The following is a 25,057-nucleotide window of genomic DNA, read 5'->3' as shown; positions in this document are numbered from 1 at the left end:
TGTTCCTCTTGACTGGGTAACAGACAGTCACTTCAGGACCAAAAGTCTTAAGTGTTAAGCTTGAAATCTTCTTTGGGTGCGAGAGCGCCTGCTGCTCGCACACAGCGGCAGCAGGCGCTCTCGCGGAAGTACGAAGCAGACCATAAAATCCTACCTTTAGTTTTTTCATCAGTGCAGAGTTTTGCTTCTTTTTAAATCTTCATTTAACATTTTCGGCCCTTTGTACTGAGACCCTCTGTGGCTCCGCAGCACACCTGAATATTTAAACTGACATTTACATTGTCAGAACGCACAGTAACTAATGGCTTTTCCCTGTGTGAGCTTCCTCCTCTGTGTTTTCCATCAGCAGAAAGATCTGCAGGAGTTTTTGTCTCCAGCAGTGCGCACAGGTGACCACGCGTTTTGTTTCCTCTCATGTTTCTTTGTCAGTCCAGACAAGCAAGCGGGTACACCGTACCTCTCCCCACCTGCGTCGCCTGTCATTGCCATCGGCCACCTTTTCTGTCCATTTAGTGTCTTCCTCGTGTCAATTTCCCCTCCCAGGCTCGCCGCCGTTTTATCAGGGAAGGTCTGAGATGCACGGTGTGCACTGACAGCTGTTCAAACAGCCACGCTCGCTTTCAAAGGGCAGATGTCTTCACTGGAGCGAGTCATGCTTATTTTCCTCAGGGAGACGCTTCCCACTGCAGGACTGAGCTGGAACTAAAATGCTCCTTTACCAGAAACACGAGTTTGGGAAACCGGAGGAGTAGAGTGGCAAAAAACATGCCAGGGCCAGATGCTGCGTGTGCGTACGTGCATGTGTGTGCGTACGTGCATGTGTGTGCGTACGTGCATGTGTGTGCGTACGTGCATGTGTGTGCGTCTCACAGTGGTGGCAAAGCTAAGTGACAGCTGTGATAATGGGAGCCAGATGTTTGAGAGCACTAGTGTTGTGATGCAGCACTTAAACGGCGGATTCAGCTGCCAGAACACCTTCACCTGCAGAAATCATGTGAAGGCAAACAGAATATTAAAAACAGCAGATAACAAAACTTTTAATTGAACTTTTCTTTGGTAAATAAAAAACGTCCTTGTCAGTTGTAAATCTTTAGCACTGTTTGGTGTATTTCACAAACGGCCTCTCCAAAACGTGACTGTACTTTATACTGCATGTTTACTTGTGTCAGGTTGGAAAAAATGATGAATGAAAGCCTAAACGATCTCCTGAGCGAGTGCCGAGCCTGCACGCAAGAAGGGCCACACTCGGCCTTTGAATGAGCCGCTGGAGGCGTTACCCTCACTCGGAAGAGAAGGCTCCGAGAGTCTCACCTGCGTGAAACGACGTCCCGCGGGAAGGTATCAGCGGGGAAACATTTAAGCATGACACACTCGGAGGAGTCTCCACCAGATGCGCTCAGTGTGCAAGTGTCCTCCACGGTTGGTTACTCACGGGTTGTTGGCACGCCGTGCGGCTCGAGCAGAATCGATATTCGCCTTAGACGTGGCGCGTGGCACATGATGGGTTTGAGCTCATTCCAAACGAAGCTGCAGCGAGTTTGGGTGAACATGAGTTTATTTATCATTTCTTAGGAAGTGAATTAAGGACTGCTGGTGTTGCTTCGGTCATGAAAATATGAATATTGTCAGCTTCTGCAGCCACCACGAACGCACATTTTAAAAAATGTACTTATTGTGCTTGTAACTTGTCTTACACGTTCACACCTCTGCCTCTCTCGTACTGCAGTTGTTTCTGCTGATTTGATAAGAAGGACTCGCCTGCCGTGTTTTGTGTGCAGCTGTCGTTGAAGGCTGTTCATATCGAGCTGAGCTTCTCGTTGAAAGACGCAGTGTTTACATCCCCCAGCAGACCACAGGAGATCAATAGCAGCCACTCAATGCTCATGCATACACATATAGTACCTGCTATAATTCCCTATGTGTACACTCCTTATCTGGCAGACTAGCATATGGACTGCATGCATCAACAGTCACGCTAACCTTATGCGTCAGGGCAGGGTTTGTTCTTTGCTATGATTTTGTTTTTCTGTGCTGTGAGAAAAGTTCATTGCAAAAAGTGACGTTTTGTAAAAATAGGAGGCAGGAAATGAAGAACTAAAGGAAATAAGACCACATTTATTGGAAAGTACGGTGTAGAAAAAAAGTGTAGCATCATTTTCTCCCGACTGAAAATAAAAAAGGATCTGAAATGTCACCGGGCAGCTTCACACACAGAGAGGCGATGCTGAGTCTGTTTAAAGTTGCATGGTGTAAGCACTTCGTACGCTGACCACACTGCAGTCTTGTTCCTAGTTTTCGGCGCTCGGGGAGGAAGCATTACAATATTAATGGTGGCTGCGTTTGATGTGAGAGCACGTCGTGGTTGGCTGTTCCCCCTCCTGTTGTGATGGTGGTTTGTCCTCCTAATGTTCTCCCAACTAAAGGAGGCTTTCATCCTGGCAGGAGGGGAAAGTCTTCTCAGCTTTTTTTGTTCTACCTCCTTCTCTCCGTCGTATGAAGGCTGGAAGCAGGGAGCTTGTCTTGGTGTAGAAGTGCGCTGTGTGGTCCCATATATGTTTGTGCATGTGCGAATGGAGTGTGCAGCATTTGTGTGTGTGTGTAGGCGTTCTCTACACATGCCAGCGTCTTCAGGAGGCTGTGGACCACACTGCTCGTCACAGACAGACGAGACTTCTGTGGGTCTGGAAGCAGATTTTACAGTAGCAGGGGGGAGGAGGGGGGAGGAGGGGGTCTTTTTTTGCAGTGACCATCAGCACCTGTTAGACGGTCAACAGAACATGAGTCATAACACATCTTGTAGTTGATGCCTCTGCCGCCGTCTCCTGCCGTGATCGTCCCACACGAGCTGGTGTGGCTGCAGAGTGGAAGGCTCGAGTGTGAGACATCGAGGTAAAGAGCGCGAGTTGTAACGAGCGCGGGGCTCAGAGGTCGTTAACACAGCCTCCTCGTTGAAACGAACGCCTTCTTTCCATCTTTTCTTTGCTCCGTTTCTGCTTTTCTATACGTGCAGCTGATCGACCTGCTGCCTGTGATCTCACATCAAAGCCTTCGTACGTGTGTGTGCGCATAGGAAACGCTCGGGGTAAAGATGCTGTTTCGCTAGATTGAATCCGTGTTGGTAAGAAGTAGCACACACACACACACACACACACACACACACACACACACACACGTCCTTCGTCCTGTCCCTGGAGCTTAACAAATCAGCGAGGCAGATAGGGAGGGCATGAAGGCCAAATTCTGGGGTTAAACACATGCCGCTGAGGAGACAGACAGCAAGACCCCACCAATCCTGCATGCTTGGATAACAGCCAGCAACCAACACATATATATGATGGAAACTATACGTGTGTGTGTGTAAGCGCTTGTCTGCCAGTGACACACACAGACCTCATTACAGCATGTCAATTGTGCTTGTTGCAAGTCTCCCAGCTGTGGAGGAGCTCGACAAAAGCCAATAAGTGAAAGGCACGCCAGGCGTGGTAGTTTCACCTCCCAGATACACGACTTCCTGACATCACTCAGTGGCTCAGGGAGCAGGATTGGCACTTTTTGTTGATTAACAAGTGCGCATTTTTTGGGGTGATTCACAAAATAAAAAATGAATAAAAGGAAAATGACTTCAGGGGCCTGGAAAATGTCAGCGTATCCATATAAGAGACACCAGCAGTTTACTCCAGTGAGCAACAAATTGAGAGTTTGAACTTTTATGAATAATTGTCATTTTGCCCAGTAGGATGGTAAATTCTCCTGCTATAAAATGCAGCGTTATGCACTGTGGGACTGTTAGCGCAAAGTGGTTTATACACCACGGGCTCCTGTCTCTGCCTTCCAGTGTGGGAATTTCTTGACGGCGTTGTGTAGTGCATAAATTTCACACTCCGAGTTGGGAAACTCAAACAACTCAGCAAACAGGGAGTGATTTTACACACTGAAAGTTGGGGTGGGGGAGTTAAATAATTATATAACCACGTTCCTGCACAGGAAACGGCACAGATTACTTCCACGTGCATCCTAAAGACCCTCTGATCGATCAAGTCGCTTCCAGCGGTGCTTAACTGTTTGCCCAACTCTCTGCTATGCACCTCTGCCTGAAAGGTCAAAGTTTAGCAGGACTGACCCCTCACCCCGCTGTGTAGAGGTGTAAACACTCCCCCAGTTCTCCACAGAGAGCTGCATTGGGTCTCAGCCATAAATCACAGCTCTGATAATTGGTAGGAAAGCAGCAGTCCAGCAGTATATAACCTTTTACGTGTCGTCTCAGGTCTTTATTATGGTGCTAATGAGTGGCCGTGGAGCAGGGTTAGAGCTGCAAGCAAAAGGGGAGGAGACGAGGTTCGCCTCAGTAAAACATGGGCGACTTACACTCACGCACATAAAAATACATCAGCACAGAAGCTCAGTGCATCATCTGTACCTCGTCTTGAGGAGATGCCAAGCTGCACACAGGGAGGAAGGATATGCGCGTATTCAAACATTCCCTTACACACACATGCATATGCAAGGAAACCGGCGTGCACGCAGCGGCTGGCAGGCTCAGCAGTGTCCATTACAAACTGCCATTAGTATGGAGATTGTGCTAATTGTCCCCGCAGACCACACAGGCAGCGCTCGGCAGGCCGGCTGCGAGTCTGTGAAGCCGAGTGAGAGCAGAGACTCTTTATATGTCCTATTGTCTCGGTCACGACCCTATTAGCCCAATCACAAATCAATCGCTGAATGATTATGGGATACATGCTGTGGATTGTTTCAATGCAAATGCTGCCATCCTGAGACTCACAGAGGCTGATCTTACATAACGCTGTCAAAGCGCTTCTGTAATATCTGAAAAATGAGATCCGCACGCAGATGTGCAGTGCAATTGTGCCAGCTGTGAATCCCCAGGAGTTTTATTTGAACAGGTTTCAAAAGAAGGCGTAATTATATTGTTATTAGAAAAAAAAAGATTGTCGTGTAAGGAAACAGGAAGTTCAAAGTGCCAGAAATCTGTGTTTGCTTACTCGAAACATTATGAGATCCTTTCAGGATTGCCCTGAATGCTCACCATGGAATCAAACAAGAACACTAAGCAGCTCTTCTAAGTTTGCTCGTGTTAGCGCCGGGCTCCGTATAAAGTGCTTCGAGGCAGCTGCTGCTTCATTAAATAAATAAATCAGACTGATGTTGGATCATTATCACATCAGCTGAGGGTTAGAGCTGCTTCTGAGCCGACCTTGGTGCGTGTTGCCCGGTTCAGTCCAGTCTCCTGATCAGTCATGTGGAGGAGAGTGAACTGTGAGCGGCGCCTGTGTGACCTCGTGGAGTGACAACACAGCGGAGAAGATCTACACCCGCTGGCGCTGCCACCGGCCTCTTTGTTCTCCTGTGTTTGCTGACGGAGGGCTCACACGGCGCTGCGCTCACCACGGCTACACGGCAGTGAGTGTAAATGACACACACACTGAGATGTGTGTTTGCAGACACATTTCTTACCAGTCGCACACAAAAACAGCAAAAGCCTTTCCAGCTTGTCCCCTCTGCTCAGAGCCTTGTATTAAAGCTCACTATATCTTTTTCCTAACAAGGCATCTAATTCGGGAGAGGCGCCCGTCTGTGCCGGGGTGCCTCACACTGCAGGCTGAGCTGTTGCGCCCTTTTGCCACAAAAGAAAACAGCAGCGTTATATACGGCTCACCTTTGTTTGCACTGTAATGGCTGATTGATGCAACGACTCACCTCTAAGGCAGTTGTTCTCACTTTGCTTGTTTGTCCTGTTGTAATTTGTCTCTTGTTTTCTTACTTCTACATGGACTGAAATGTAAAACTTTATTTTCACCTATAAAAGCGTGAACGCTAAAACAAGAACGACAAACATCAGCAAGTGCTTTCCTTCCTTGAAGAATACGTCGTCCTCGTGGATTTCTTTAGAATTTGGCGCTTTGTACACGATGAGTTATCACGATCAGCGCTTAAAAACCTCGCCTTTGTGTCTGCGGGTCACTGAAGAGAAGCTGCTCAATCATCTGTATCTTTCCAGCATTTGAAGATAAAACCATCGTCATCTGCTGTAATTGTTTGCTCCTCCAGGCAGACACAATAACATCCTCAGGAAGTGTGACTAACCCAAACACAGGTGTATCACACACCAGGTGCTCGTGGTGCTCTCGTACCAGCAGCAGTCGCGCGGCGTTTCTGACAGTATCAGATCTTATCTCGAGGAGAGAGATGAGAGCGATAGGTCTTATCTGCAGCGATGCTCACGGACGAAGCCAAAGTAGGATGCTGTCCGCTCACACTGCTTTCAGGCCCGTTGCGGGGTCCTTTTTTCCGGCTACACATTGCCTGGAAAAAACAAACCATTCAGACTTTGTTTGAAGTGTGCTACTAGTTAAGTCTCTCTAGAGTGCTGTTGCCTGATGGGTGAGGTTTCCACTGCTCACCTGCGCTGCACAAAGTGCATGTGGGACAGGTGTGTGATGGGAAAACAGGTGGGAGCGAGTTGGGCAGCGTATGCGCTTGTTTGTGTCAAAATGACTTGGCTAAAGCAACAATCCAGTGTAAAAAGACGGCACAGTAACAGCTGTGGATCAGACTGATCAGGCTTTTTTCTTGGCAAACGCTGGCGTGCACGACTGCAGTCGTTTCAGAATGTCGCAGATGCCAACAGACTTAATAAACTGATCCGTAAGGCCAGCAATGTTGTGGGGATGGAGCTGGACTCCCTCAAGGTGGTGTCGGAGAGGCGGATGCTGTCCAAGATAAAGACAATGTTGGATAACACCTCCCACCCACTCCATGACATGTTGGTCAGTCACAGGAGCTCGTTCAGTGAGAGACTGAGATTACCGAAAAGCACCACTGAACGACACAGGAAATCATTCCTGCCTGTGGCTCCCTGTACAACGCATCCACTTAACACACTGTTTACTGCTACAGCTACACATGTTTCTTTTCCAAATATTTATTTATGAGTGACTTATGTATGTATGTATGTATATATATGTATATATTGTACTATTCTTAGTTAGCGTATTGCCTGTCTTGTCTTAATGTTGGTTTAAAATGGAGCACTGTAACAAAAAATAATTTCCCCCAGGGATCAATAAAGTATTCTGATTCTGATTCTGATTCTGAAAACAGATTCTTTGAAACAGCATCTGCAGGGTTTTTGTTGGTTTTGAGCAAACTGTGCGATTTCCTCACGTTCAGGAGTTTTTAGTATTAATCACCTCAAAGACAGTAAGTTATTATTTCTCTGACTGTTGTTACTAAATGTGCGATCATTTCCTCTCTGGCTAACCAGATGAATTCTGTTCTTTCTTTATGAGCTCATCTTTCTCCTTTTAATCGGAGCATATTTTAATTGCCCCTTTTTTCCTGCCAGTCTTCATGCTGTATGTTTCCACTTTTAAACAAATGAAGCGAGTACAGGAGAACAAACAGAAAAATCACAAGAAAAATGCTTGAATTCAGTTAGTTCAGGTAATTTAAGAGCAGCCTTCTTAAGGCTGATTGATGAAGAGTGATGATGATGATAATGATGCTGATCCATGCGATCAGTTTTATAAAAAATGCTTCCTTCTCAGCCGGTCTGTTTCCTTCTCAGAGAGCAGTGTTTTAAAGAAGCTGTAGAAGCAAAATCTTCATTTTTTCTCCTTTTTGTCCAATCAGTCGTAACAGCAGAGCTCATGTTATCTCTGTTTTTATTATACTCCAACAGCTTCTCTGTAGCCTCTCAGCACCGTCTGTGGACCTCGTCTGCGTTTCCACAGCGTGCTTCATGCAACAGTTCAAATCGAGTTAATCTTTCTTTCCTGTTTTAAATAAGAGTGGCAGGCTTTGCTCCTGTCGAGTTTTGGTGCGTTACAAACACTAAAATTCTGGCCTTACGTTTGTTTAATGAGGCAAAGCTACGGTGCGTGCGTCTGCGTGTCACACCTGTCAACCACGCTCGTCTCCGGACCGGAGAACCGGACGAGGAGACGAGGTAATAAAGTAAAAGAAAAGTCCGCGGTGTCAGTGTCAGTGTCCTGCTGCACTAATTAAACTGTGAGTGTGAGACACACACACACACACACACACAGTGTTTGTCTCGATCTGTTTAGAAAAGTCGAGTCCTTGCAAGCAACAGAGCGATCCCCTCATTTTCTCCTTATTAAGCACTAATTGAGAGAACGAGTGAGAAGGGAAATGAAAATGAGCCGTGATGAGGACGCCACGGAATAATAGGAGAGCGAGCGAGCGAGCATTAATGTGTATTAATCAGCGGTCTGGGTAATAGCGATCTGTATTTTTGGAGTGATGTGTCTGTTAGCGTCTCTTTCTGTCATCCTGCCTCTTCCTCATAAACACCTGTGCTAAAGAAACACTGCAGAACTCATTGATCCATTGATTGAACATTAATGATTGTTTGCTACATAAAAGAAATATTGCATTAACCAGATCAGAGGAGTTGCAGTTGCTAACGTGCAGGAAACCTTTGCTACTGCTGGAAGGCTTTTCTGACAATTTGCTGGTGTTTCCCGACTTTCAGAGGCCAGCTCAAACACCTGCTTATTCCACCCTTACTTTAGAGGAGAGTGGTGGCCACTGTGTCGTAGATATTGTCATCGAATTGTCATATTTCTCTTCTCCCTCCTGGCAAAAATACATTTAAGTTAAACTTTGAAAACTGCAGAGGGAGATTGTTGCCTTTAGAGTCTTGAGAGAGCTTCAGGTTTTGACAGAGTGAGACAGAGCCGGATATCTGTGTGTTTCAGGCTGTCTTGTGAGTGCAGGTTGTCGCCATCAGAATGACTGACAGACCGCCGGTGAACGGCGCTGTCGCTGTCCGTTGTCACTGGCTTCCTGATCCAAAGTGACGGCATGACTTTGACAGACAGCGCTCAGCAAAAGCATGCCAGAGTCGAGAGCTGACACTTTGTGGCCCGCAGCTTTAGCCCTTTTCTTGTAAGCTGATTTCATTGCTGTGCAGCTGGTTTGGGTTTTTCCCTGTAATGGTTGTTGCAGGAATAAGGTGTTCAGAGTAACTAATACAAAGAAGTTACATCAAGTCAGGACCACTTTGAAAATGTACAAAGGAAAGTTTGACCTGATTTGAAGTTTGGCTGATCCAGTGACCCAAACAGACGCTCAGTTACCAAATTACACTGCGTTTGATCCTCACGTGAACAAAGAACCACATCACAGCTCTTTAAAAAGCGTAAAATAGTACCAGTAAGTCTGAGCAAATGTCCTGCACATATTTAAGTCTTAATGGCTCATTAAAATATTAAAGTCTCAGCTTAAAAAAGTCTGTTTTTATAGTGTGAAAACCTCAATATTTACTGAAACTCAGTTTTCTCTTAACCTTAAGTGAACCTTAACTTTGTCGCATCATGTAACTCATTTTAAACAGGGACAAATGTGCACGCTCAGTACCAACGCGGTTTTACAGTCTTACAGTTTCACACAGTTTTACAGTTTTACACAGTTTTACGCAGTTTCACACAGTTTTACAGTTTTACACAGTTTTACACAGTTTTACAGTTTCACACAGTTTCACACAGTTTCACACAGTTTTACAGTTTTACACAGTTTTACAGTTTCACACAGTTTTACACAGTTTTACAGTTTCACACAGTTTTACAGTTTCACACAGTTTCACACAGTTTTACAGTTTCACACAGTTTCACAGTTTTACAGTTTCACACAGTTTTACAGTTTTACACAGTTTTACAGTTTCACACAGTTTTACAGTTTCACACAGTTTTACAGTTTCACACAGTTTTACAGTTTTACAGTTTCACACAGTTTCACACAGTTTTACAGTTTCACACAGTTTCACACAGTTTTACACAGTTTTACAGTTTCACACAGTTTTACAGTTTTACAGTTTCACACAGTTTCACACAGTTTTACAGTTTCACACAGTTTCACACAGTTTTACAGTTTCACACAGTTTCACACAGTTTTACAGTTTTACACAGTTTTACACAGTTTTACAGTTTCACACAGTTTTACAGTTTCACACAGTTTCACACAGTTTCACACAGTTTTACAGTTTCACACAGTTTTACACAGTTTTACAGTTTCACACAGTTTCACACAGTTTTACAGTTTCACACAGTTTTACACAGTTTTACACAGTTTTACACAGTTTTACAGTTTCACACAGTTTCACACAGTTTCACAGTTTCACACAGTTTCACACAGTTTCACACAGTTTTACACAGTTTTACACAGTTTTACAGTTTCACACAGTTTCACACAGTTTTACAGTTTCACACAGTTTCACACAGTTTCACACAGTTTCACACAGTTTTACAGTTTCACACAGTTTTACACAGTTTTACAGTTTTACAGTTTCACACAGTTTCACACAGTTTCACACAGTTTTACAGTTTCACACAGTTTCACACAGTTTTACACAGTTTTACACAGTTTTACAGTTTCACACAGTTTCACACAGTTTCACAGTTTCACACAGTTTCACACAGTTTCACACAGTTTCACATTTTCACACAGTTTCACACAGTTTTACACAGTTTTACAGTTTCACACAGTTTCACACAGTTTTACAGTTTCACACAGTTTCACACAGTTTCACACAGTTTTACACAGTTTTACAGTTTCACACAGTTTCACACAGTTTCACAGTTTCACACAGTTTCACACAGTTTTACAGTTTTACACAGTTTTACAGTTTCACACAGTTTCACACAGTTTCACACAGTTTTACAGTTTTACACAGTTTTACAGTTTCACACAGTTTTACAGTTTTACACAGTGTTACGCAGTTTTACGCAGTTTTACGCAGTTTTACACAGTTTTACAGTTTTACACAGTTTTACACAGTTTTACAGTTTTACACAGTTTTACGCAGTTTTACACAGTTTTACGCAGTTTTACAGTTTTACACAGTTTTACGCAGTTTTACAGTTTTACACAGTTTTACAGTTTTACACAGTTTTACGCAGTTTTACAGTTTTACACAGTTTTACAGTTTCACACAGTTTTGCGCAGTTTTTAACACCCAGTTTGACTCCAAAGTTAAAAACAGGATTTTCTCTTGAACTTCTTACAGGGATTTAAGTACATGCAAACATCCTGACCTGTGGACTACAGCTGATTTCACAAACCTGTTTAAATAAAACCCTAAAACAACTACTAACGTGTGTTTTAGGACAACAAAGTACACGACTTTACTGGCTTTGTTATCAGTGATTGCAGTCACCATCTTTCCCCGTGCTCACTGGCGTGCTTCTTCTTCTTCAGCGTATCAGGATAGACAACAGCACACTTGTAGACACGCTACCTGCGTCAGCAGCAGCTGAAGTTTTGCATTGAGTGTGTTGCTATATCAGTGAACTGGAAACAGTAACACATTTCATGTTGGACTTGAAAGACTTTTGGTCCAGAAGTCCTGAAAATAGATTCAGGGTCAGGTTATGTAAACGAAGCTGGTCTGTAAAGACAGCGAGGAGCCCACGTTTCTAATCTAAAGCCACAAGATTTAATTACATTTGGTCTTGATTAAGATTAAAGCCTGTATTTTCACACACACCCAAGGACAGCTTCCACTTCCTCGCTCCAATCTGGAGTCACTATCAAAGATCATTGAGCCATGCATCTCAATGAGGGGCAGATTGATTGGTCGGAGCGGAGCGGAGGCAGGGTTCGATCTTTGCCCCGAGGTCCTGAGAAAGGAAATATGGTCACAGGGACGCAGTCGCACAGCTAGCCGGTCCACTCTCCATCAATGAGATGATTGGACACATGTATGCTGGGCCACACCCGCAGCTGATGGAACAATTGTGACTAATGGAGAAGATGAGAGAGAGAAAGAGCGAGAGGGGGAGGCGGGGGAGTCTGTGCGCTGATTGACCCGTGGTCAGAGAGGTTATGTCCATTGATCTGCAGAGCAGGAGGGAAGGGTTTTGGCCTGAGGTGCTTCAGAATGAGTCTATTTGGGGTTCAGGATTGGCGTCCATTCCCACCAGGAGCTTTTTCATCATCTGACTCTCTGCGACTTACAGCTGCTGTCTGCTGTTGTTGGCGTTATGCACATTGCACTACAAAGGCCAAAGGCCAATCAATGCGCTACAAGAGGTTGATACAGATCTTATTAGTCAATGAATGATCATTAGCGGTCTAACGAGGCATTGATTTGCGCAGGGGCCAAAGGTCGCCGTGGTTGTGGCGAGTGTCTTTAATACATTAAACACAATTGATTGCAGAGTAGGAGGGATATTTTGAAGGATGCTGGAATTAGATTGGACAGTGAGAAATCTGAGGTCAAGCCAGGAGAGGAAGCGTAGGTGCCTTCCAAGCCGCCGAATGCAGTTAGGATTGAGCACCAGGCCGAGCAGCACATTTGTCTCGCAGGTATTACCGCTGCAGCCACTCTGCAATTAATAAAAAGCAGATATGTAGAAGCACTAAGTCAAAGGCAACTGGACTTGCTGTTTCAAAGGCTGCTGCTACAGCCTTTGAAAGCTGAGGAAATGACTTTGCACATAGCAGATGTGTTACTACAGGGCCTATTATGTTGCTCATTAAATACCCAACCTCTCAATAGGCCATTATTTCCCCAATAAAAAACAAACGGCAACCTGCATGCTTTCCCTCCCCCCTCCCTCTGTCTCAGAGGTTTGCTCTACCTCACAAAAAGCCCTGACTAATATCCTGCATGTGATGCTTTTAAATAGGAAGCAGGCCGCGGGACAGGGAGGGGTACAGGTGTGGCAGGAGCCAATGGCTTTTATAGCCCTCCGTCTCCTCTGAAAGTGTGCCAAGGACCTGCCTGCACAACCCACCGCTGCAGCGCTCGCCGCCAAGCGTTAACTTTTCTGCCCCCGCCGATCCCTATGTGCCTACTGGTTATATAGAGTCTGTGCTTGTTACAGCTTTATGGAGGGATTTCTGATGTGCTTAGAGAATTGTTTGATGATTGGGATAATGATGCCATTTGGAGTGAGTTGTCTCAGCACTCAGCCAGTGAACAGAGAGAAAAACAGACCCAGGCTGTGCAAAAAAAGCCTCAGTTTCTGCCCTGGACGCTTGCTCGTACGTCCGTTGCCATTCAAAGCCGTCCAGTCCTGCTCACGTCAATCAGAATTACGCCACGTCTACAGGTTTGTCACCAGGGGGACGCTCGTCACCACGTCTGCCCCTGCAGAACAGCCGTTTCGTGCCCCAGCATAATGTCAGTGGGTGACATCCAGGCCTGATGCGATGTGGCATTCACTAAAGGTCACGTTAGGCATCGCCGCTTCATCTGCATCAGCAGAACTGGCAGCCGTCATATGGGCGTTGGCTTCGGCCATTACACTGGCCCCGGGGGAGGCTTGATGCTTTGAGGATTTGTCAGCAGGATTCTGATCCCGGGACCCTCGAGCTCCAACAGACTCGCACAAGTCGTGGACGTTTGCTGTTAATAGTGGCGAGGCAGAGACGTGGCACGCCGTGAGGCGGGGTGGGGTGAGCCGAAGACTGTTTTTAGCATGTTTGTCCATGCGCCTCCTGCACTGTACACGTCTATAAACTACAAAACAGTAAGAAATAAATATCTGATCCGTGCATTTTGTTCTCTCATGAACGAGGCAACAAATCCAGCCAAACAAGCTCAAGTGGGCCTCTGTAAGTCAAGGGTGAAAGCGGCAGCTGGACAAAGGCTAGACAGACAGGAAAGGAGGTGCTGAAGCGGCGAGACACAAAGACAGAAAAAGGAAACAATCAGAGACAGACAGCGAATCCATCAGGAGACGGGCCAGTCAAACTCAGCACAGTGCAGTGAGAGAGGGCCAGTCCAGCCAGTTGCCCCAGTGAGGGAACAGTTAACAAGCCCCACAGGCAGGTTTTACAGCCCCTGTTGTGTGTGTCGGACCCCCCAGGCTGAAGACGAGCTGAGGCTGACTGATACTGACAGCGTTTATGTGGGCAGGGGCGGAGAGCAGCAGGGCGATGGAGACGTGTAAAAAGGTGCTCATGAAGCAACGACTGTCACTTACAAGAACGCAGCACACACACGCACACACGCACACACACATGCATGCACACGCACACATGCATGCACACACACACGCATGCACACACACACACACGCATGCACACACACACGCACGCACACACACACACACGCACACACACACACACACACACACACTCCTCTGTGCATCCAAACAGTCTCGCTCCCTCACCATTAAATTTGATGTGTGTGGAGCAGAGGTGTAGGGTGGGGTGGGGGTGTAGTAAGATGAGGGGGGGCTTATCCAAAAAGTGGACCAATAAAACACCTGAAAATCAAATCCCATTGCTCTTATCGCGGCGCCATTCACAGACGTTATCTGTGCAGGTAATGTGGTTATAAATTCAATTTCAGCCCACAGATTTCATTGTTTACTGACGCCTGCATGTTCCGGGCGGCAGAGCGCGGAAAGCTCGGGAACGCTCAATGCGTGTCGGGAAAAGTCATTTAGGCTTCCGCTAGGGGATGCAAAAAAGGCAGGGGGGTGTGTTTGGTGGGGGGGAGCTGTCACTCTCTCAAGGACACCTGACTCCACTTTCTATTTTCAACCCCATGTTTTATTTAGAGGCCATTTTGCCCCATTTGTTTCCTCATTATGGGTCCCACAGCGCAACTGATGTCAGGGGACGACGGCTGATAGACAAGCCCGAGTATGGCTGGTCATCTGGACTCGGAGCCGAGCAAAGTGTTAGTCCAGTGTCATGACAGGGTCCTGAAGTTCAGTCCCATATTTACAGCACAAACTTGTTTGTCATCTTCTTTGCTAAAACAAACTGGGATCGCCACACGGCGTCATTTTCCCCCTCGGCTGTGCCCAGATGGAAAATTAGGTGCGTCTTGCCTACGAGCCCTCCCCGTATGATTGATGGCTTTCAGGAGTAAATCACCTCATCTACTAGGTAAAATCTAGATATAGTAGAGCTGCTCCCAGCTGTCTGCTTATGGCAGTAATCCATCAGTGGGGCCCAATGGGCCGAGTGGCCCTCCTGGGTAATGTTCCTATTGACAGCCTATGGTGCCAACACACTGACAGCAGGGGGCCGTCGCACCGTGTTAAGGTGTGTGTGTTACCTGATTTTACTCTCACCACCGCTGCCTGTCTGTAGTAAAGACGGGTCCACTAAACACACAGAAACACACTCAGGGCTCCAAGCAGCTACTGAATGTCTGAAGTAACCAAGTAGCCAACATTTACTCGAGTATTCTGCTTTTAGCCACCTGTTCAACTTTGATCTGCCACGTGTGCGACAGTTACTCGTCACAGTGTATTTGAATGCTGCTTACCTCTGATGTTTGAGATGTTTCTGGATCATTAAGCATAAAAACTGCAGATTTTAATAAACGAATCACTTCATGCTGTTGTGATTGTGTTCTGTTTCTGTAATGAATATTTATTCTTTTATGTTGTGAAACAGAAGCATTTGCTGACATGTCGCTGTGCAATAAATAGTCTTTATGCACCACCTTACGTATAAAGTCCCCAGAACACAAATTTAATGAAAATCATAAAACTGAAACTCTCAGTAGAAAAATCCTTCATGTGATAAAGTAAGTGATGGATTCACCTTGTTCTTGTTCAGCCTCTCAAACCCTCTGAAGGAGGAAGATTAAATGCTCTTTAAAAAAAAAGAAATGTCTCTTATGCGACTAATAAAATTTGTATCCAAGTTAAGGGTTAAGTATTTGAGTCTAACAGTCTGTGCACAGCAAACAGGGTTTTCATGACTGTCACGACGCAGTTTTCCATCAGCACCTCTAACTGTAAACACCTCACGTTCGCAGGCAAAGTCAAAGGTCTGTATGACGCTCAGGCCCCGGCGTGTCCGGTCTGCAAGGCCGTGCTGCGACCCGGAGAGCTGCAGGAGCACATGGAGCAGGAGTTAGCCAAACTCGCCCAGCTGCAGATCAGGTATCACGCTCACGCCCTGAGGATCCTCTGCTTTATTTCACGGCAAAGAACGTTTCCCTCTTACCACCGTCTAAAAAGTTTACACTACCTCCGTTTATCTGTTTGTCATTTTCTTGCTGTTCTCTTCAGCTTTGAGGTGATAATTAAAGTAGACAGATCCCTCTCTCTGGATGCCCCCCCCCCCTTCAGTTTCCCCAGGTGGTAGCTGCCTTCTTCTCTGTCACCTGCGTGCAGTGTTTACAAGCCGCCTCATTGTTCCCTACATATTTCATATTATAGCCTCTGGCCTCAAGGCAACAACTCATAGAGCAGGCAGATAATGTTCTGTTAATGGCTGCTTTGGTCTAAAACATACGCATAGATCAGACACACACACACACACACACACACACACACACACACACACACACACACACACACATTACCTGCTGCTTAGAACAGAAGAATGATTTCTCCAATAAAGGCATTACACTCCAAATCTGCTTAACGACCGCTCCGTGGACAGTAATGGTTTCAAATTGAACTTGGCCCACGGGGACACCGTGTGTGTGTGTGTGTGTGTGTGTGTGTGTGTGTGTGTGTGTGTGTGTGTGTGTGTGTGTGTGTGTGTCTACAGTATCCGTGTGACAGACACAATGTGAGAAGGAGTAAAATGAGGTTACACACGGACTCGGATACAAATCCAGACAAGATAAGAGCAGAGGTTGTTCACCAGATGACATTTAAAACACAATATTGTGTTTGTAGGTTTTGTGGGCACATTGTGTTGTTGACTTATGCACAGTAAAAACAGGTTTAACATACGAGCTTCTGTGTTATTATAGTGCAACTCCGGTCCAGCACGACCACTTCATAAGGACGCCAAAGGTACACGTAGCTGTGATGTTTTCAGCACATTCAGGAAGTCGGTCAGTAGCCGTCGTCCTGCCTTTGACTTGATTCTTTCTTTTTCGGGCTCCAGCCTCTTTCACTGTCCCTGCACATCAAGCGAGAGGGAAGTTCGCCCACCTCGCCCCCTCGACCGGCCGAGGAGGCCCACTCTGACCGATACCAGGTAGGATTTTAAAGAGTGCATTGTAATGAACATATTGTAAAGCATTAAATAAAACCTTACAATTACCAGTTTATGAAACCCAACGGGGTCTCATCCCAGAGTGTCAAACGCTGCATCCTTGTGCCGCTGACCTCACAAAAATATAAAGTTGTTGTTTTCCTTTTGCTGCTTTAGTTTCTAAGGATTGGGTTGAAATGCGCGCATGTCTAAGTTAGAAATACTCAGCCTGTGTGATGCTGTGGGGCCTTTACAAGTATCCATCTGCAGCGGGTAGGAAGTGAGACTCATCTCTTGTGATCACAACACAGGCGACAAAGAACAGCTTGTGCATATCTGTGAGAACGAAGGCAGCATTCGACCCTCAGAACGAGAACTAACAGCTTCATCAGATACAATCTATCCTACGCAGCATCTTCACAAAGAGCAGCAGACACACAGTGATGTAAACACAGAGAAGCACAGCGGCAGCGTTCAGATCACAGGGCACAAACATTACCTGCATAATTAAGTCTCTTTTTTCCGTGACAGCTTCCTCCAACAGCATCTTCTATTTTTATGGACAGTTTTTTTGAGTGCAAATGATGTTTTCTCCTCTGTTGCAGACGTTTCTCCGCGTCCGGGCCAACAGACACACCAGGTTAAACGGTACGTTGATCCACGTGGACCGAATGTTGTGTTTCTGTGCCGCACACTCAGTTTGTGGTTCAGAGTCCAGACCAGGCGACTGTCACGCCGTAAAGTTGAGAAGATGAAAAAGATATTTTGTTCACGCTCGTCGTCCCCACCCTCACCAGTCATTCAGATATCACCTCTTTTCCCACACCATCTCAGCTGGCCTAGCGCCCCCACGAGCAGAGGAGCTATTAACCTTTAAACTTTGACCCCTTGATATGTTAACAGTCGATGACCTCTGCTGGTGCAGGTGCTACGTCAAATCTGCCCCATTACGCCCCCACAGCGCAGGAGCCCACCTAGACTGCGCACAAGCTGGTAAGAAACACTGAGAAGCATTTTTCACTGAGGATTCGACACACACACAAGAAACATTTATTTTATTCATTTCTACTTTTTCCTATTTTATAAAAGACCCACCTCTGACACTAGTACATCAGCTCACTAATCAGTCAGTATTTATTTAGTTGAATGGATATAATTATGTTCATGCTTTTAATCCTGAAATAGCTGCTATTGACTTTTCAAGTGTCTCAAAAACTTTTCATGAAATGTGAAACATCCTTACGATACCAGATTAATATTTATTCCACCTGAGCTGCTTTTTTTAATAAAAATCTAAAAAACGTGTTTCCCACGTGTTTATTATAAATCACAGAAACTGTTGCCTCAGGGTGCTTTACATTGTAAGATAAAGACCCCCTGTGAGCACTTTGGCGACAGTGGGAAGGAAAAACTCCCTTTTAACAGGAAGAAACCTCCGGCAGAGCCAGGCTCAGGGAGGGGCGGGGCCATCTGCTGCGAGCGGGGGTAGGGAGAGGCACGTACTGAGATTTCTGACACTGTTACTCTCACACAAAAACCCACAAACAGTGTTGTGTAAATGTTTCACGTAGGAACTATTTTCTCCTCTGAAGCGTGCGGGTAGTTACCGTTACGGCTCAGCCGCGGAGCTTATGATGGTGTTCGCGCCGTGCGTCACGCTAAGAGACAAATGAAGGCTTTGTAGATCTGCAGTAACCAGATCAGGACTTGTTTCTGGTTCTTTTCCACAGAAGCTTGTAACAGAAACTCAGCCCTGAACAGTTTCCAGCCATTTCTAAATAAATGAATAAATGATAGCATGTAGCATGTTTGAAAGTAGGCTGACAGCATTTCTGCACGAATACAGAAACCTGCGCAGCGTCCCGGCGGCGGCTGACGCCGCAGACTTCCTGCTCCCGTTATTATTCCCGCGGAGACTCTGCAGCTCTTAGCTGACTCTTCAAACTGCCACTGCTGTCGAGGTCTGTTAGCCTTTATTGGGCCTTATAACCGGACAGCATAATGAGCTTCTAAATACACGTCAGGGAGGAAGAAGAAGAGAGTGGAAGGAGGAGGAGGAGGGGGGTCCTCTGTTGATTAATCAACCTCTCTCTCTCCCTCTCTCTCTCCCTCTGTCTTCGTAGTTTGATGAGCTCCTCCTCATCTATGACCGTCTCTTTAACCCTCATTATGTTTGCTGGGATTGCAGCACTCGGGTCACAGCCACCGGCTCGCCGTGCGTTCCCCTCGGGGGCCACTGTCATCCAGCAGGGAATTAGAGGGCCTTAAAACTTAATGTCCCCTTTTGCAATCTGCAGTCAGTCAGGGCAGGGAGAGGAGAGGAGGTTCAGTTGGTGTTCTGCCATGTTAGCTTTCATATTTTTAGAGAGGAAAGCGGGGGAGGACGGTGGGATGACAGCACGGGGACGGGGGGGCCGCTTTGAATCCCGTACTGCAGCTTCTGTCCACGCGAAGCATCTGCTTGTCTCTGCTTTAAGGGCCTCGTGCATCCATGCGGCCAGCTTGTACAGTTTGTGGAGTGAGCTCACACAGAAACAGAACTCAGTAGTTTTCAGTGTCGCATCCATATTTCCGGCTTTTAAATGTTGGAAGTTATTAGAAGTGAACGAGACGGTTTCCACAAGCAGGTGAATTTTACGTTTGAGTGTTTCCTCTGTCTGCACATGAACAATCATGACTTTTTGTTCCTTTAAGATTAAATTAAATACATGACACATCATTTATAAAGGTGAGGCTCTAATATTGAAAGGAAAAGAAATTTATTCATTTATTTAATGAACACTTTCACTGGATTTATTGTGTGAGAGCAGAACTTTACCTGTAATACTTCCACACTGGTTTTACTACTGAAGTGAAAGCTGTCGGTACCTCTTCCACCACTATTCGCTTTCTTCACTGTTTGCATGTGAAGTGTTGAGTGCAGGACGTTGGGAGCTTGAACCATTCATGCACTACTTTTAGCTGCTGACTCACAGTGTAGTCTTTGCATAATTTATCCTGTTATTTATCAGTATTTTTATCTTTTATTTAAATAAAAATATAATAATATGGAGGTAATAAATAGAGCTGTAAATATTAATATGAATATTTTTGGCTTGTCTTTCTTTTGCTCTGGGCTCAGTGTGAACCTGTTGTAATGACCCGTGGTCATGTTAGTCTTCACGCAGCTCGGTGACCTCCTATCACAGTTTAGGACAAAGCTCGGCTTCTTTAGATGGAACAGCGACTCAAACTCGCACGTTTTTATGTACAGGAACAAATAAGTTATACCCCAGTTATTCATTACACATAATTCAATAGTGTTACTAAAAATCATGCGACTTGTTTGATGGTGTTGATTTAAACCCCAAAGCTAATGCCTCGTCCCCTTTAACCATTATTAACAGTATTTCTTCTGTGTGTTCTGTGTTCAGTCAGGATGGGAAAGCTGAAGAGGAGAAAACCAGAGGAAGCACAGGTAGGCTCTCCAAGCACACGAGTCAGATGCAAGTATTTGTTTCCCTGACATTTGTGTTGTAATCAGAGATGAATATATGTAACGTGTGACACGCTGACCTTGAACCCCGAGACGTTGTTGCCTGGCTTTGTTCACGTGGCGCACGGATCACTGTCAGCTCGCTGTGTATCCACGTGAAAGCGCCGCGAGCGCCGGTTCACGGCTGTGAGGCAGATATGTAGCTCCGGGCTACAGGAGGCATATGGGCGTGTTCGTCCAGACAGAGAACATGTGACCCGATGTGTGTCTTTGTGTGTACATGCGCGGCGTTGTTTTCAGGAGGGGTCGGCAGACCTGTTGGCATTGGAGGACGACTGGAATGAGAGGAGAAGGATACAGATGGCGTCTATAGGCTTTAAAGGTAAGTGAATGTGTGTGTGTGTGTGTGTGTGTGTGTGTGTGTGTGTGTGTGTGTGTGTGTGTGTGTGTGTGTGTGCGTGTGTGTGTGTGCACCACTGAGGTACCCACGTGTGTGATCTTGTTCAGTGGAGGGTGAATACTGTGACTGAGTGGCAGCTGAAGAAGCGCTGAACTTTTCAGTCCAGATTACGGCGCAGCAGGATGCCTGGGAGGTTGGCTTAAGAGTAACCGCTTCTTTGGCGTGAGGAGCAGCTCTGACCTGGAAACTGACTGACAGGCGCAGTCACAGCAGATACACGGGCAACGTCGCATTTTCCTCATCACTAACGTGGCTGTTAACAATGATTCCCATTTGAATCTGTGTCACCAGGTGCAATGTTGGTGAGCACCACCTCTAAGGAGTGTCGAGACAGCGATGCAGACCTGGACGTGGACGGAGATGACACGCTGGAGTACGGCCGGGCACAGTATCCTTCTGAAGAGAACGCCAGCGTGCACGCTAAACAGCATGTTAATGTTAATGCGTTTACAGTAAAGTGGGGGGACTGGGATATACGCGCACATGGAGAAAGTTCTTCCTCGCACACTTTGCTGTATTTTTCTCCTGACTTCGTTTGCAGATACACAGACACAGACGTGATTCCCTGTTCGGGAGAAAGCTCCAAAGAGACAGCAGTGAAGTACGTATCCGTGATGTGTGACGATCACTCGGTATTCATTTAGATAAATATGAACTAAATTCATTTCAAAGCCGTTTCAGATGCTTTCAGATGGTAAATATACTTTGGTTTGTTTTCAGCAGCAACAGCAGCAGCGTGCCGCCTGAATCCAGAGTAAACTTGGACTTTAATAAATGGTCAAATGATGGTGAGTTAGGAATAATGAGGCAGCTGAGCACAGTTCCTAAAACTATGGATGTAACTGTAATCTGCTCATTGGTTTGTGTATCCAGGAAGTCCGTCTACAAGCAGTGGAGAGAAACAGGATGGCAGTGCAGCCGGTCTCACTCAAACCTGCAAAAACGCTGAGATAGAGATGTGAGTTTGTTAGATCTGTTGTTAGATCTGCAGTTTAACAGATTTATACACAAACTGAGAGACTGTTAAAGCCGGTCGCAGCCCGGGGAGTTTGTCCTTCCTGCTGGCGCCAAGCGCTTATTCATAGAAAGGTCTGATTGTTGGGTTTTCACCTTCCAACATAAAGCACACTGAAGCGACTGTTGTTGTGATTTGACGCCATATAAACAAATTTTAATCAGACGCCACCTCTCTGGGGACACCTCAGGCCCTCCAAGGTTTGGAGGCCTATCTCCACCCACCACCACTTCCCCTGCCGGTGGCGGACTCCCTCAGGTGTCGGTGTGTTGGTGGTTCTTTGTGTCTGGGGGTGGGCGTCCGGGTACACACCGGCTCACTCCTTGGCGACCGCTTGTCGGGGCCTGGAGCCTGGGGCTCGCTCGGGCCCCTTTGGAGGTGGGGTGCCCCCGGCCTCTCGGCCTGGGGCTCGGTCACTCAGGCACAGCTGGGGGCCGGCGGAGCTCACGGGCGCGTCACTGCAACTCCCCCTGACTTCTGCTCCGCGGCTGCTGGGCGAGCCCTCATCTGGGACTCTCCTCAGCTCTTACTGGGACAGTGGCGCGGCTGCCCCTCTGTTGGTCTTCCATGGTCTCTTGTGTTCTGGGGGCCTCTGGATGTCTGGAGTTTTGATCTCCTCCATACCTGCTTCACACCCTGGAGGACGGGGCTGTGGCCCCCCCACACTCCCTAGCAGATCATTACATGGAGAAACCTTTGGAATGCAAGCATGCTGATCCACACAGGTATGCACACATGGGTATTCACAGACGCGGACTAAAGCTTTCTTGGCTGCTGCCTCAAAGCACACTGTGTGCTGTCTATCTTGCGTGCTGCACAATATCGTTTATTATTTAGTAAATATTGATATCTATGACTAGCTAGTTTATTGTGATGGTGCTTTGTTTTCTCTATTATTATGTTGCTCTGTTGTTTGCTGTCTCCTCTGTTTGTTTTTTTTGTTTGTTTGTTTTTTTTTCTCCATACAGGTGACCCAGGAGTTCTTTTTTTTTTTCTCTCTCTTCCCCCCCCTTCTCACCGTCTCTTCTCCCCTTTGGTTTTCTTTCTTTCTCTCCCCCTCTCTCTCTCATTCATTCCCCCTGTCCTATTTATTAAAAAAAAAAAAAAAAAAAAAATGACAAAGGATGAACTGAAGCTCTGCCATCACGTAATGTCGCATACTGCTGTTTCTGATGTCATTTAAGGAAAAAAAAAAAAACAAAAAAAAAAAACAAATTTTAATGAAAAATTTCATTGGAAAAAGAAGTAAACAAAGAATATTTTTCCTTTAATCCATTATGTCGTTAACCCTTTCATGCCTACTCTGTCATATACAGCAGAAACGTTTCTGTGAGTTTATCAGGCTTCATCAGTGTGCCCCCCCCCCCCCCCCCCATCTAAATAAAGTGCACAATACATTTTTAAGCAATAAAAAAGTCTAAAACTCATATCTGCAAATTTCTGTTAAAGCCCAGCGTATCATATTTCATACGTGTGTTTTTGTGACATCATCAGCGTGATTTTTTTTTACCCTCAAAAAATGATATAAATTGCATGAAACATTTTTAATGACTAAACTGCAAAAACATGGCTCATGTAGCAAATTAAAACTTTCACATGCCGATTAAGACTTTTGTCTAAAGGACCAACAAACTGTCCGTTATCAAAAAATGAAAGATTTCAGGGAGTTATTTCATGGTTCAGGATTTAAAGGGTTAAAACATGTCAGAAGGTTCGATAAACATTAATAAAAAACGAAGTTTTAGAGGTTAAAGGTAAATCGTTTTTCCCTGCTGCGGGCTCATGCTTTCCTGCACTCTGGACCAACATTTGTTAAACCCAAATTTCATAAATGGTTCAATTAATGGTTTGTTTTTAGCAAGTCTGACACACTTTGTTCAAGTTTCCAACGAGCCCATGAACTGACTTTCAGTCAAAGTGAAAGAATCCGTCTTTGTTGAGTATTTGATGGATTTTTGAGCCGGTAACTCTGGAGACATGAGAGGAGACGTGGTCAGCAGCCATGTCCAAAGTTGTGCCTCTTCAAATTAAAGTTTGACGTCGTGGAGGCAGGTTGATCCAGCTGTTGCTTATCCCAGCATGCACTTGGTCCATCAGCCAACCAGAGGAAGCCATTCCTCTGTATCCTGGTCCTCTGTATTTATGCCATACCTGTTCGGACCGCCTGCTCTCACCAGCACATAATACCACACTATATCAGTGTGATGATGTCGTCAGTCAGGGTCTTAGCAGGTGATGCAGGCATGTACACGTTTCATTGCGCTGAATGCATTGCATCCCATCTGTACAGTATGTTTGCATATAGAGTCTATGCTATAATTGTGCGCGTGTATGTCTATTTCTGTGAGGACGCTGACACCTAACCCCCGCCCCGCTGCCCATGATAAATGAGACACCCAATGCAGGCAATGTGATTGCTGCTAAATTTCATGCTCAGTGTCCATGTTGGCCAGCGAATAATTTAATCTGTCTTCGATTTATAAATGACTCTCCAGTGTCTGCCTAACTCGTGTGTCCTCCCTCTCGTCCTCCTGTGTGTGTGTGCGTGTGTGTGTGTGTGTGTGTGTGTGTGTGTGTGTGTGTGTGTGCGTGTGTGCGTGTGTGTGTGTGTGTGCGTGTGTGTGTGTGTGTGTGTGCGTGTGTGTGTGTGCGTGTGTGTGTGTGTGTGTGTGTGTGTGTGTGTGTGTGTGCGTGTGTGTGTGTGTGTGTGCGTGTGTGCGTGCGTGTGTGTGTGTGTGTGTGTGTGTGTGTGTGTGTGTGTGTGTGTGTGTGTGTGTGTGTGCGCGCGCACAGGCTCTCGGAGGACTCCACGCTGACAACATTAGATGCACTTAAGGCTCGGATACGGGACTTGGAGAAACAGCTGTCTAAAGGAGACAGATTTAAATGTCTCATCTGCATGGTGAGTGTGGAGGCAAATTAAAGCAAAAGAGAAAAGAGCACAATTTCAAACTGTTGGTGTATGTTTGTTTCTTCATTAACATAATAAATACAGTAATATTTTTATGGAAAATGTTTGTCTGCGACTCCTCGTATGATCAGACTGTACTGCAGATGACCTTAATACTGTTTGATACACACGACAAATATTACAGTTTGCATCTGATAAAGCTCTGCGACATTTATTCCTTTAAATACTGACCCATTTTACACGGAAAGA

General features: G+C 45.8%; 1 protein-coding gene across 1 annotated transcript in view; it reads left to right on the top strand.

Moving 5' to 3' along the window:
• The window catches only part of rnf220b (ring finger protein 220b), a 29,823-nt gene that overhangs the window by 3,535 nt on the left and 1,231 nt on the right, over positions 1 to 25,057 (top strand). Inside the window, exons 3-14 of the mRNA XM_085449212.1 lie at positions 15,770 to 15,896; positions 16,721 to 16,763; positions 16,858 to 16,950; positions 17,553 to 17,595; positions 17,851 to 17,940; positions 20,361 to 20,404; positions 20,723 to 20,804; positions 21,174 to 21,270; positions 21,424 to 21,483; positions 21,603 to 21,670; positions 21,756 to 21,840; positions 24,691 to 24,799. Coding sequence (XP_085305338.1) covers positions 15,770 to 15,896; positions 16,721 to 16,763; positions 16,858 to 16,950; positions 17,553 to 17,595; positions 17,851 to 17,940; positions 20,361 to 20,404; positions 20,723 to 20,804; positions 21,174 to 21,270; positions 21,424 to 21,483; positions 21,603 to 21,670; positions 21,756 to 21,840; positions 24,691 to 24,799 — 941 coding nt within the window. The remainder of the gene's footprint in view (positions 1 to 15,769; positions 15,897 to 16,720; positions 16,764 to 16,857; positions 16,951 to 17,552; positions 17,596 to 17,850; positions 17,941 to 20,360; positions 20,405 to 20,722; positions 20,805 to 21,173; positions 21,271 to 21,423; positions 21,484 to 21,602; positions 21,671 to 21,755; positions 21,841 to 24,690; positions 24,800 to 25,057) is intronic.

The sequence above is a fragment of the Copadichromis virginalis genome, linkage group LG23 (assembly GCF_057382275.1).
Source record: "Copadichromis virginalis isolate Kocher_CV1m ecotype Utaka linkage group LG23, C_Virginalis_male_GT1.1, whole genome shotgun sequence".
Lineage (NCBI taxonomy): Eukaryota > Metazoa > Chordata > Actinopteri > Cichliformes > Cichlidae > Copadichromis > Copadichromis virginalis.
This window is presented reverse-complemented; position numbering and strand designations above follow the sequence as displayed.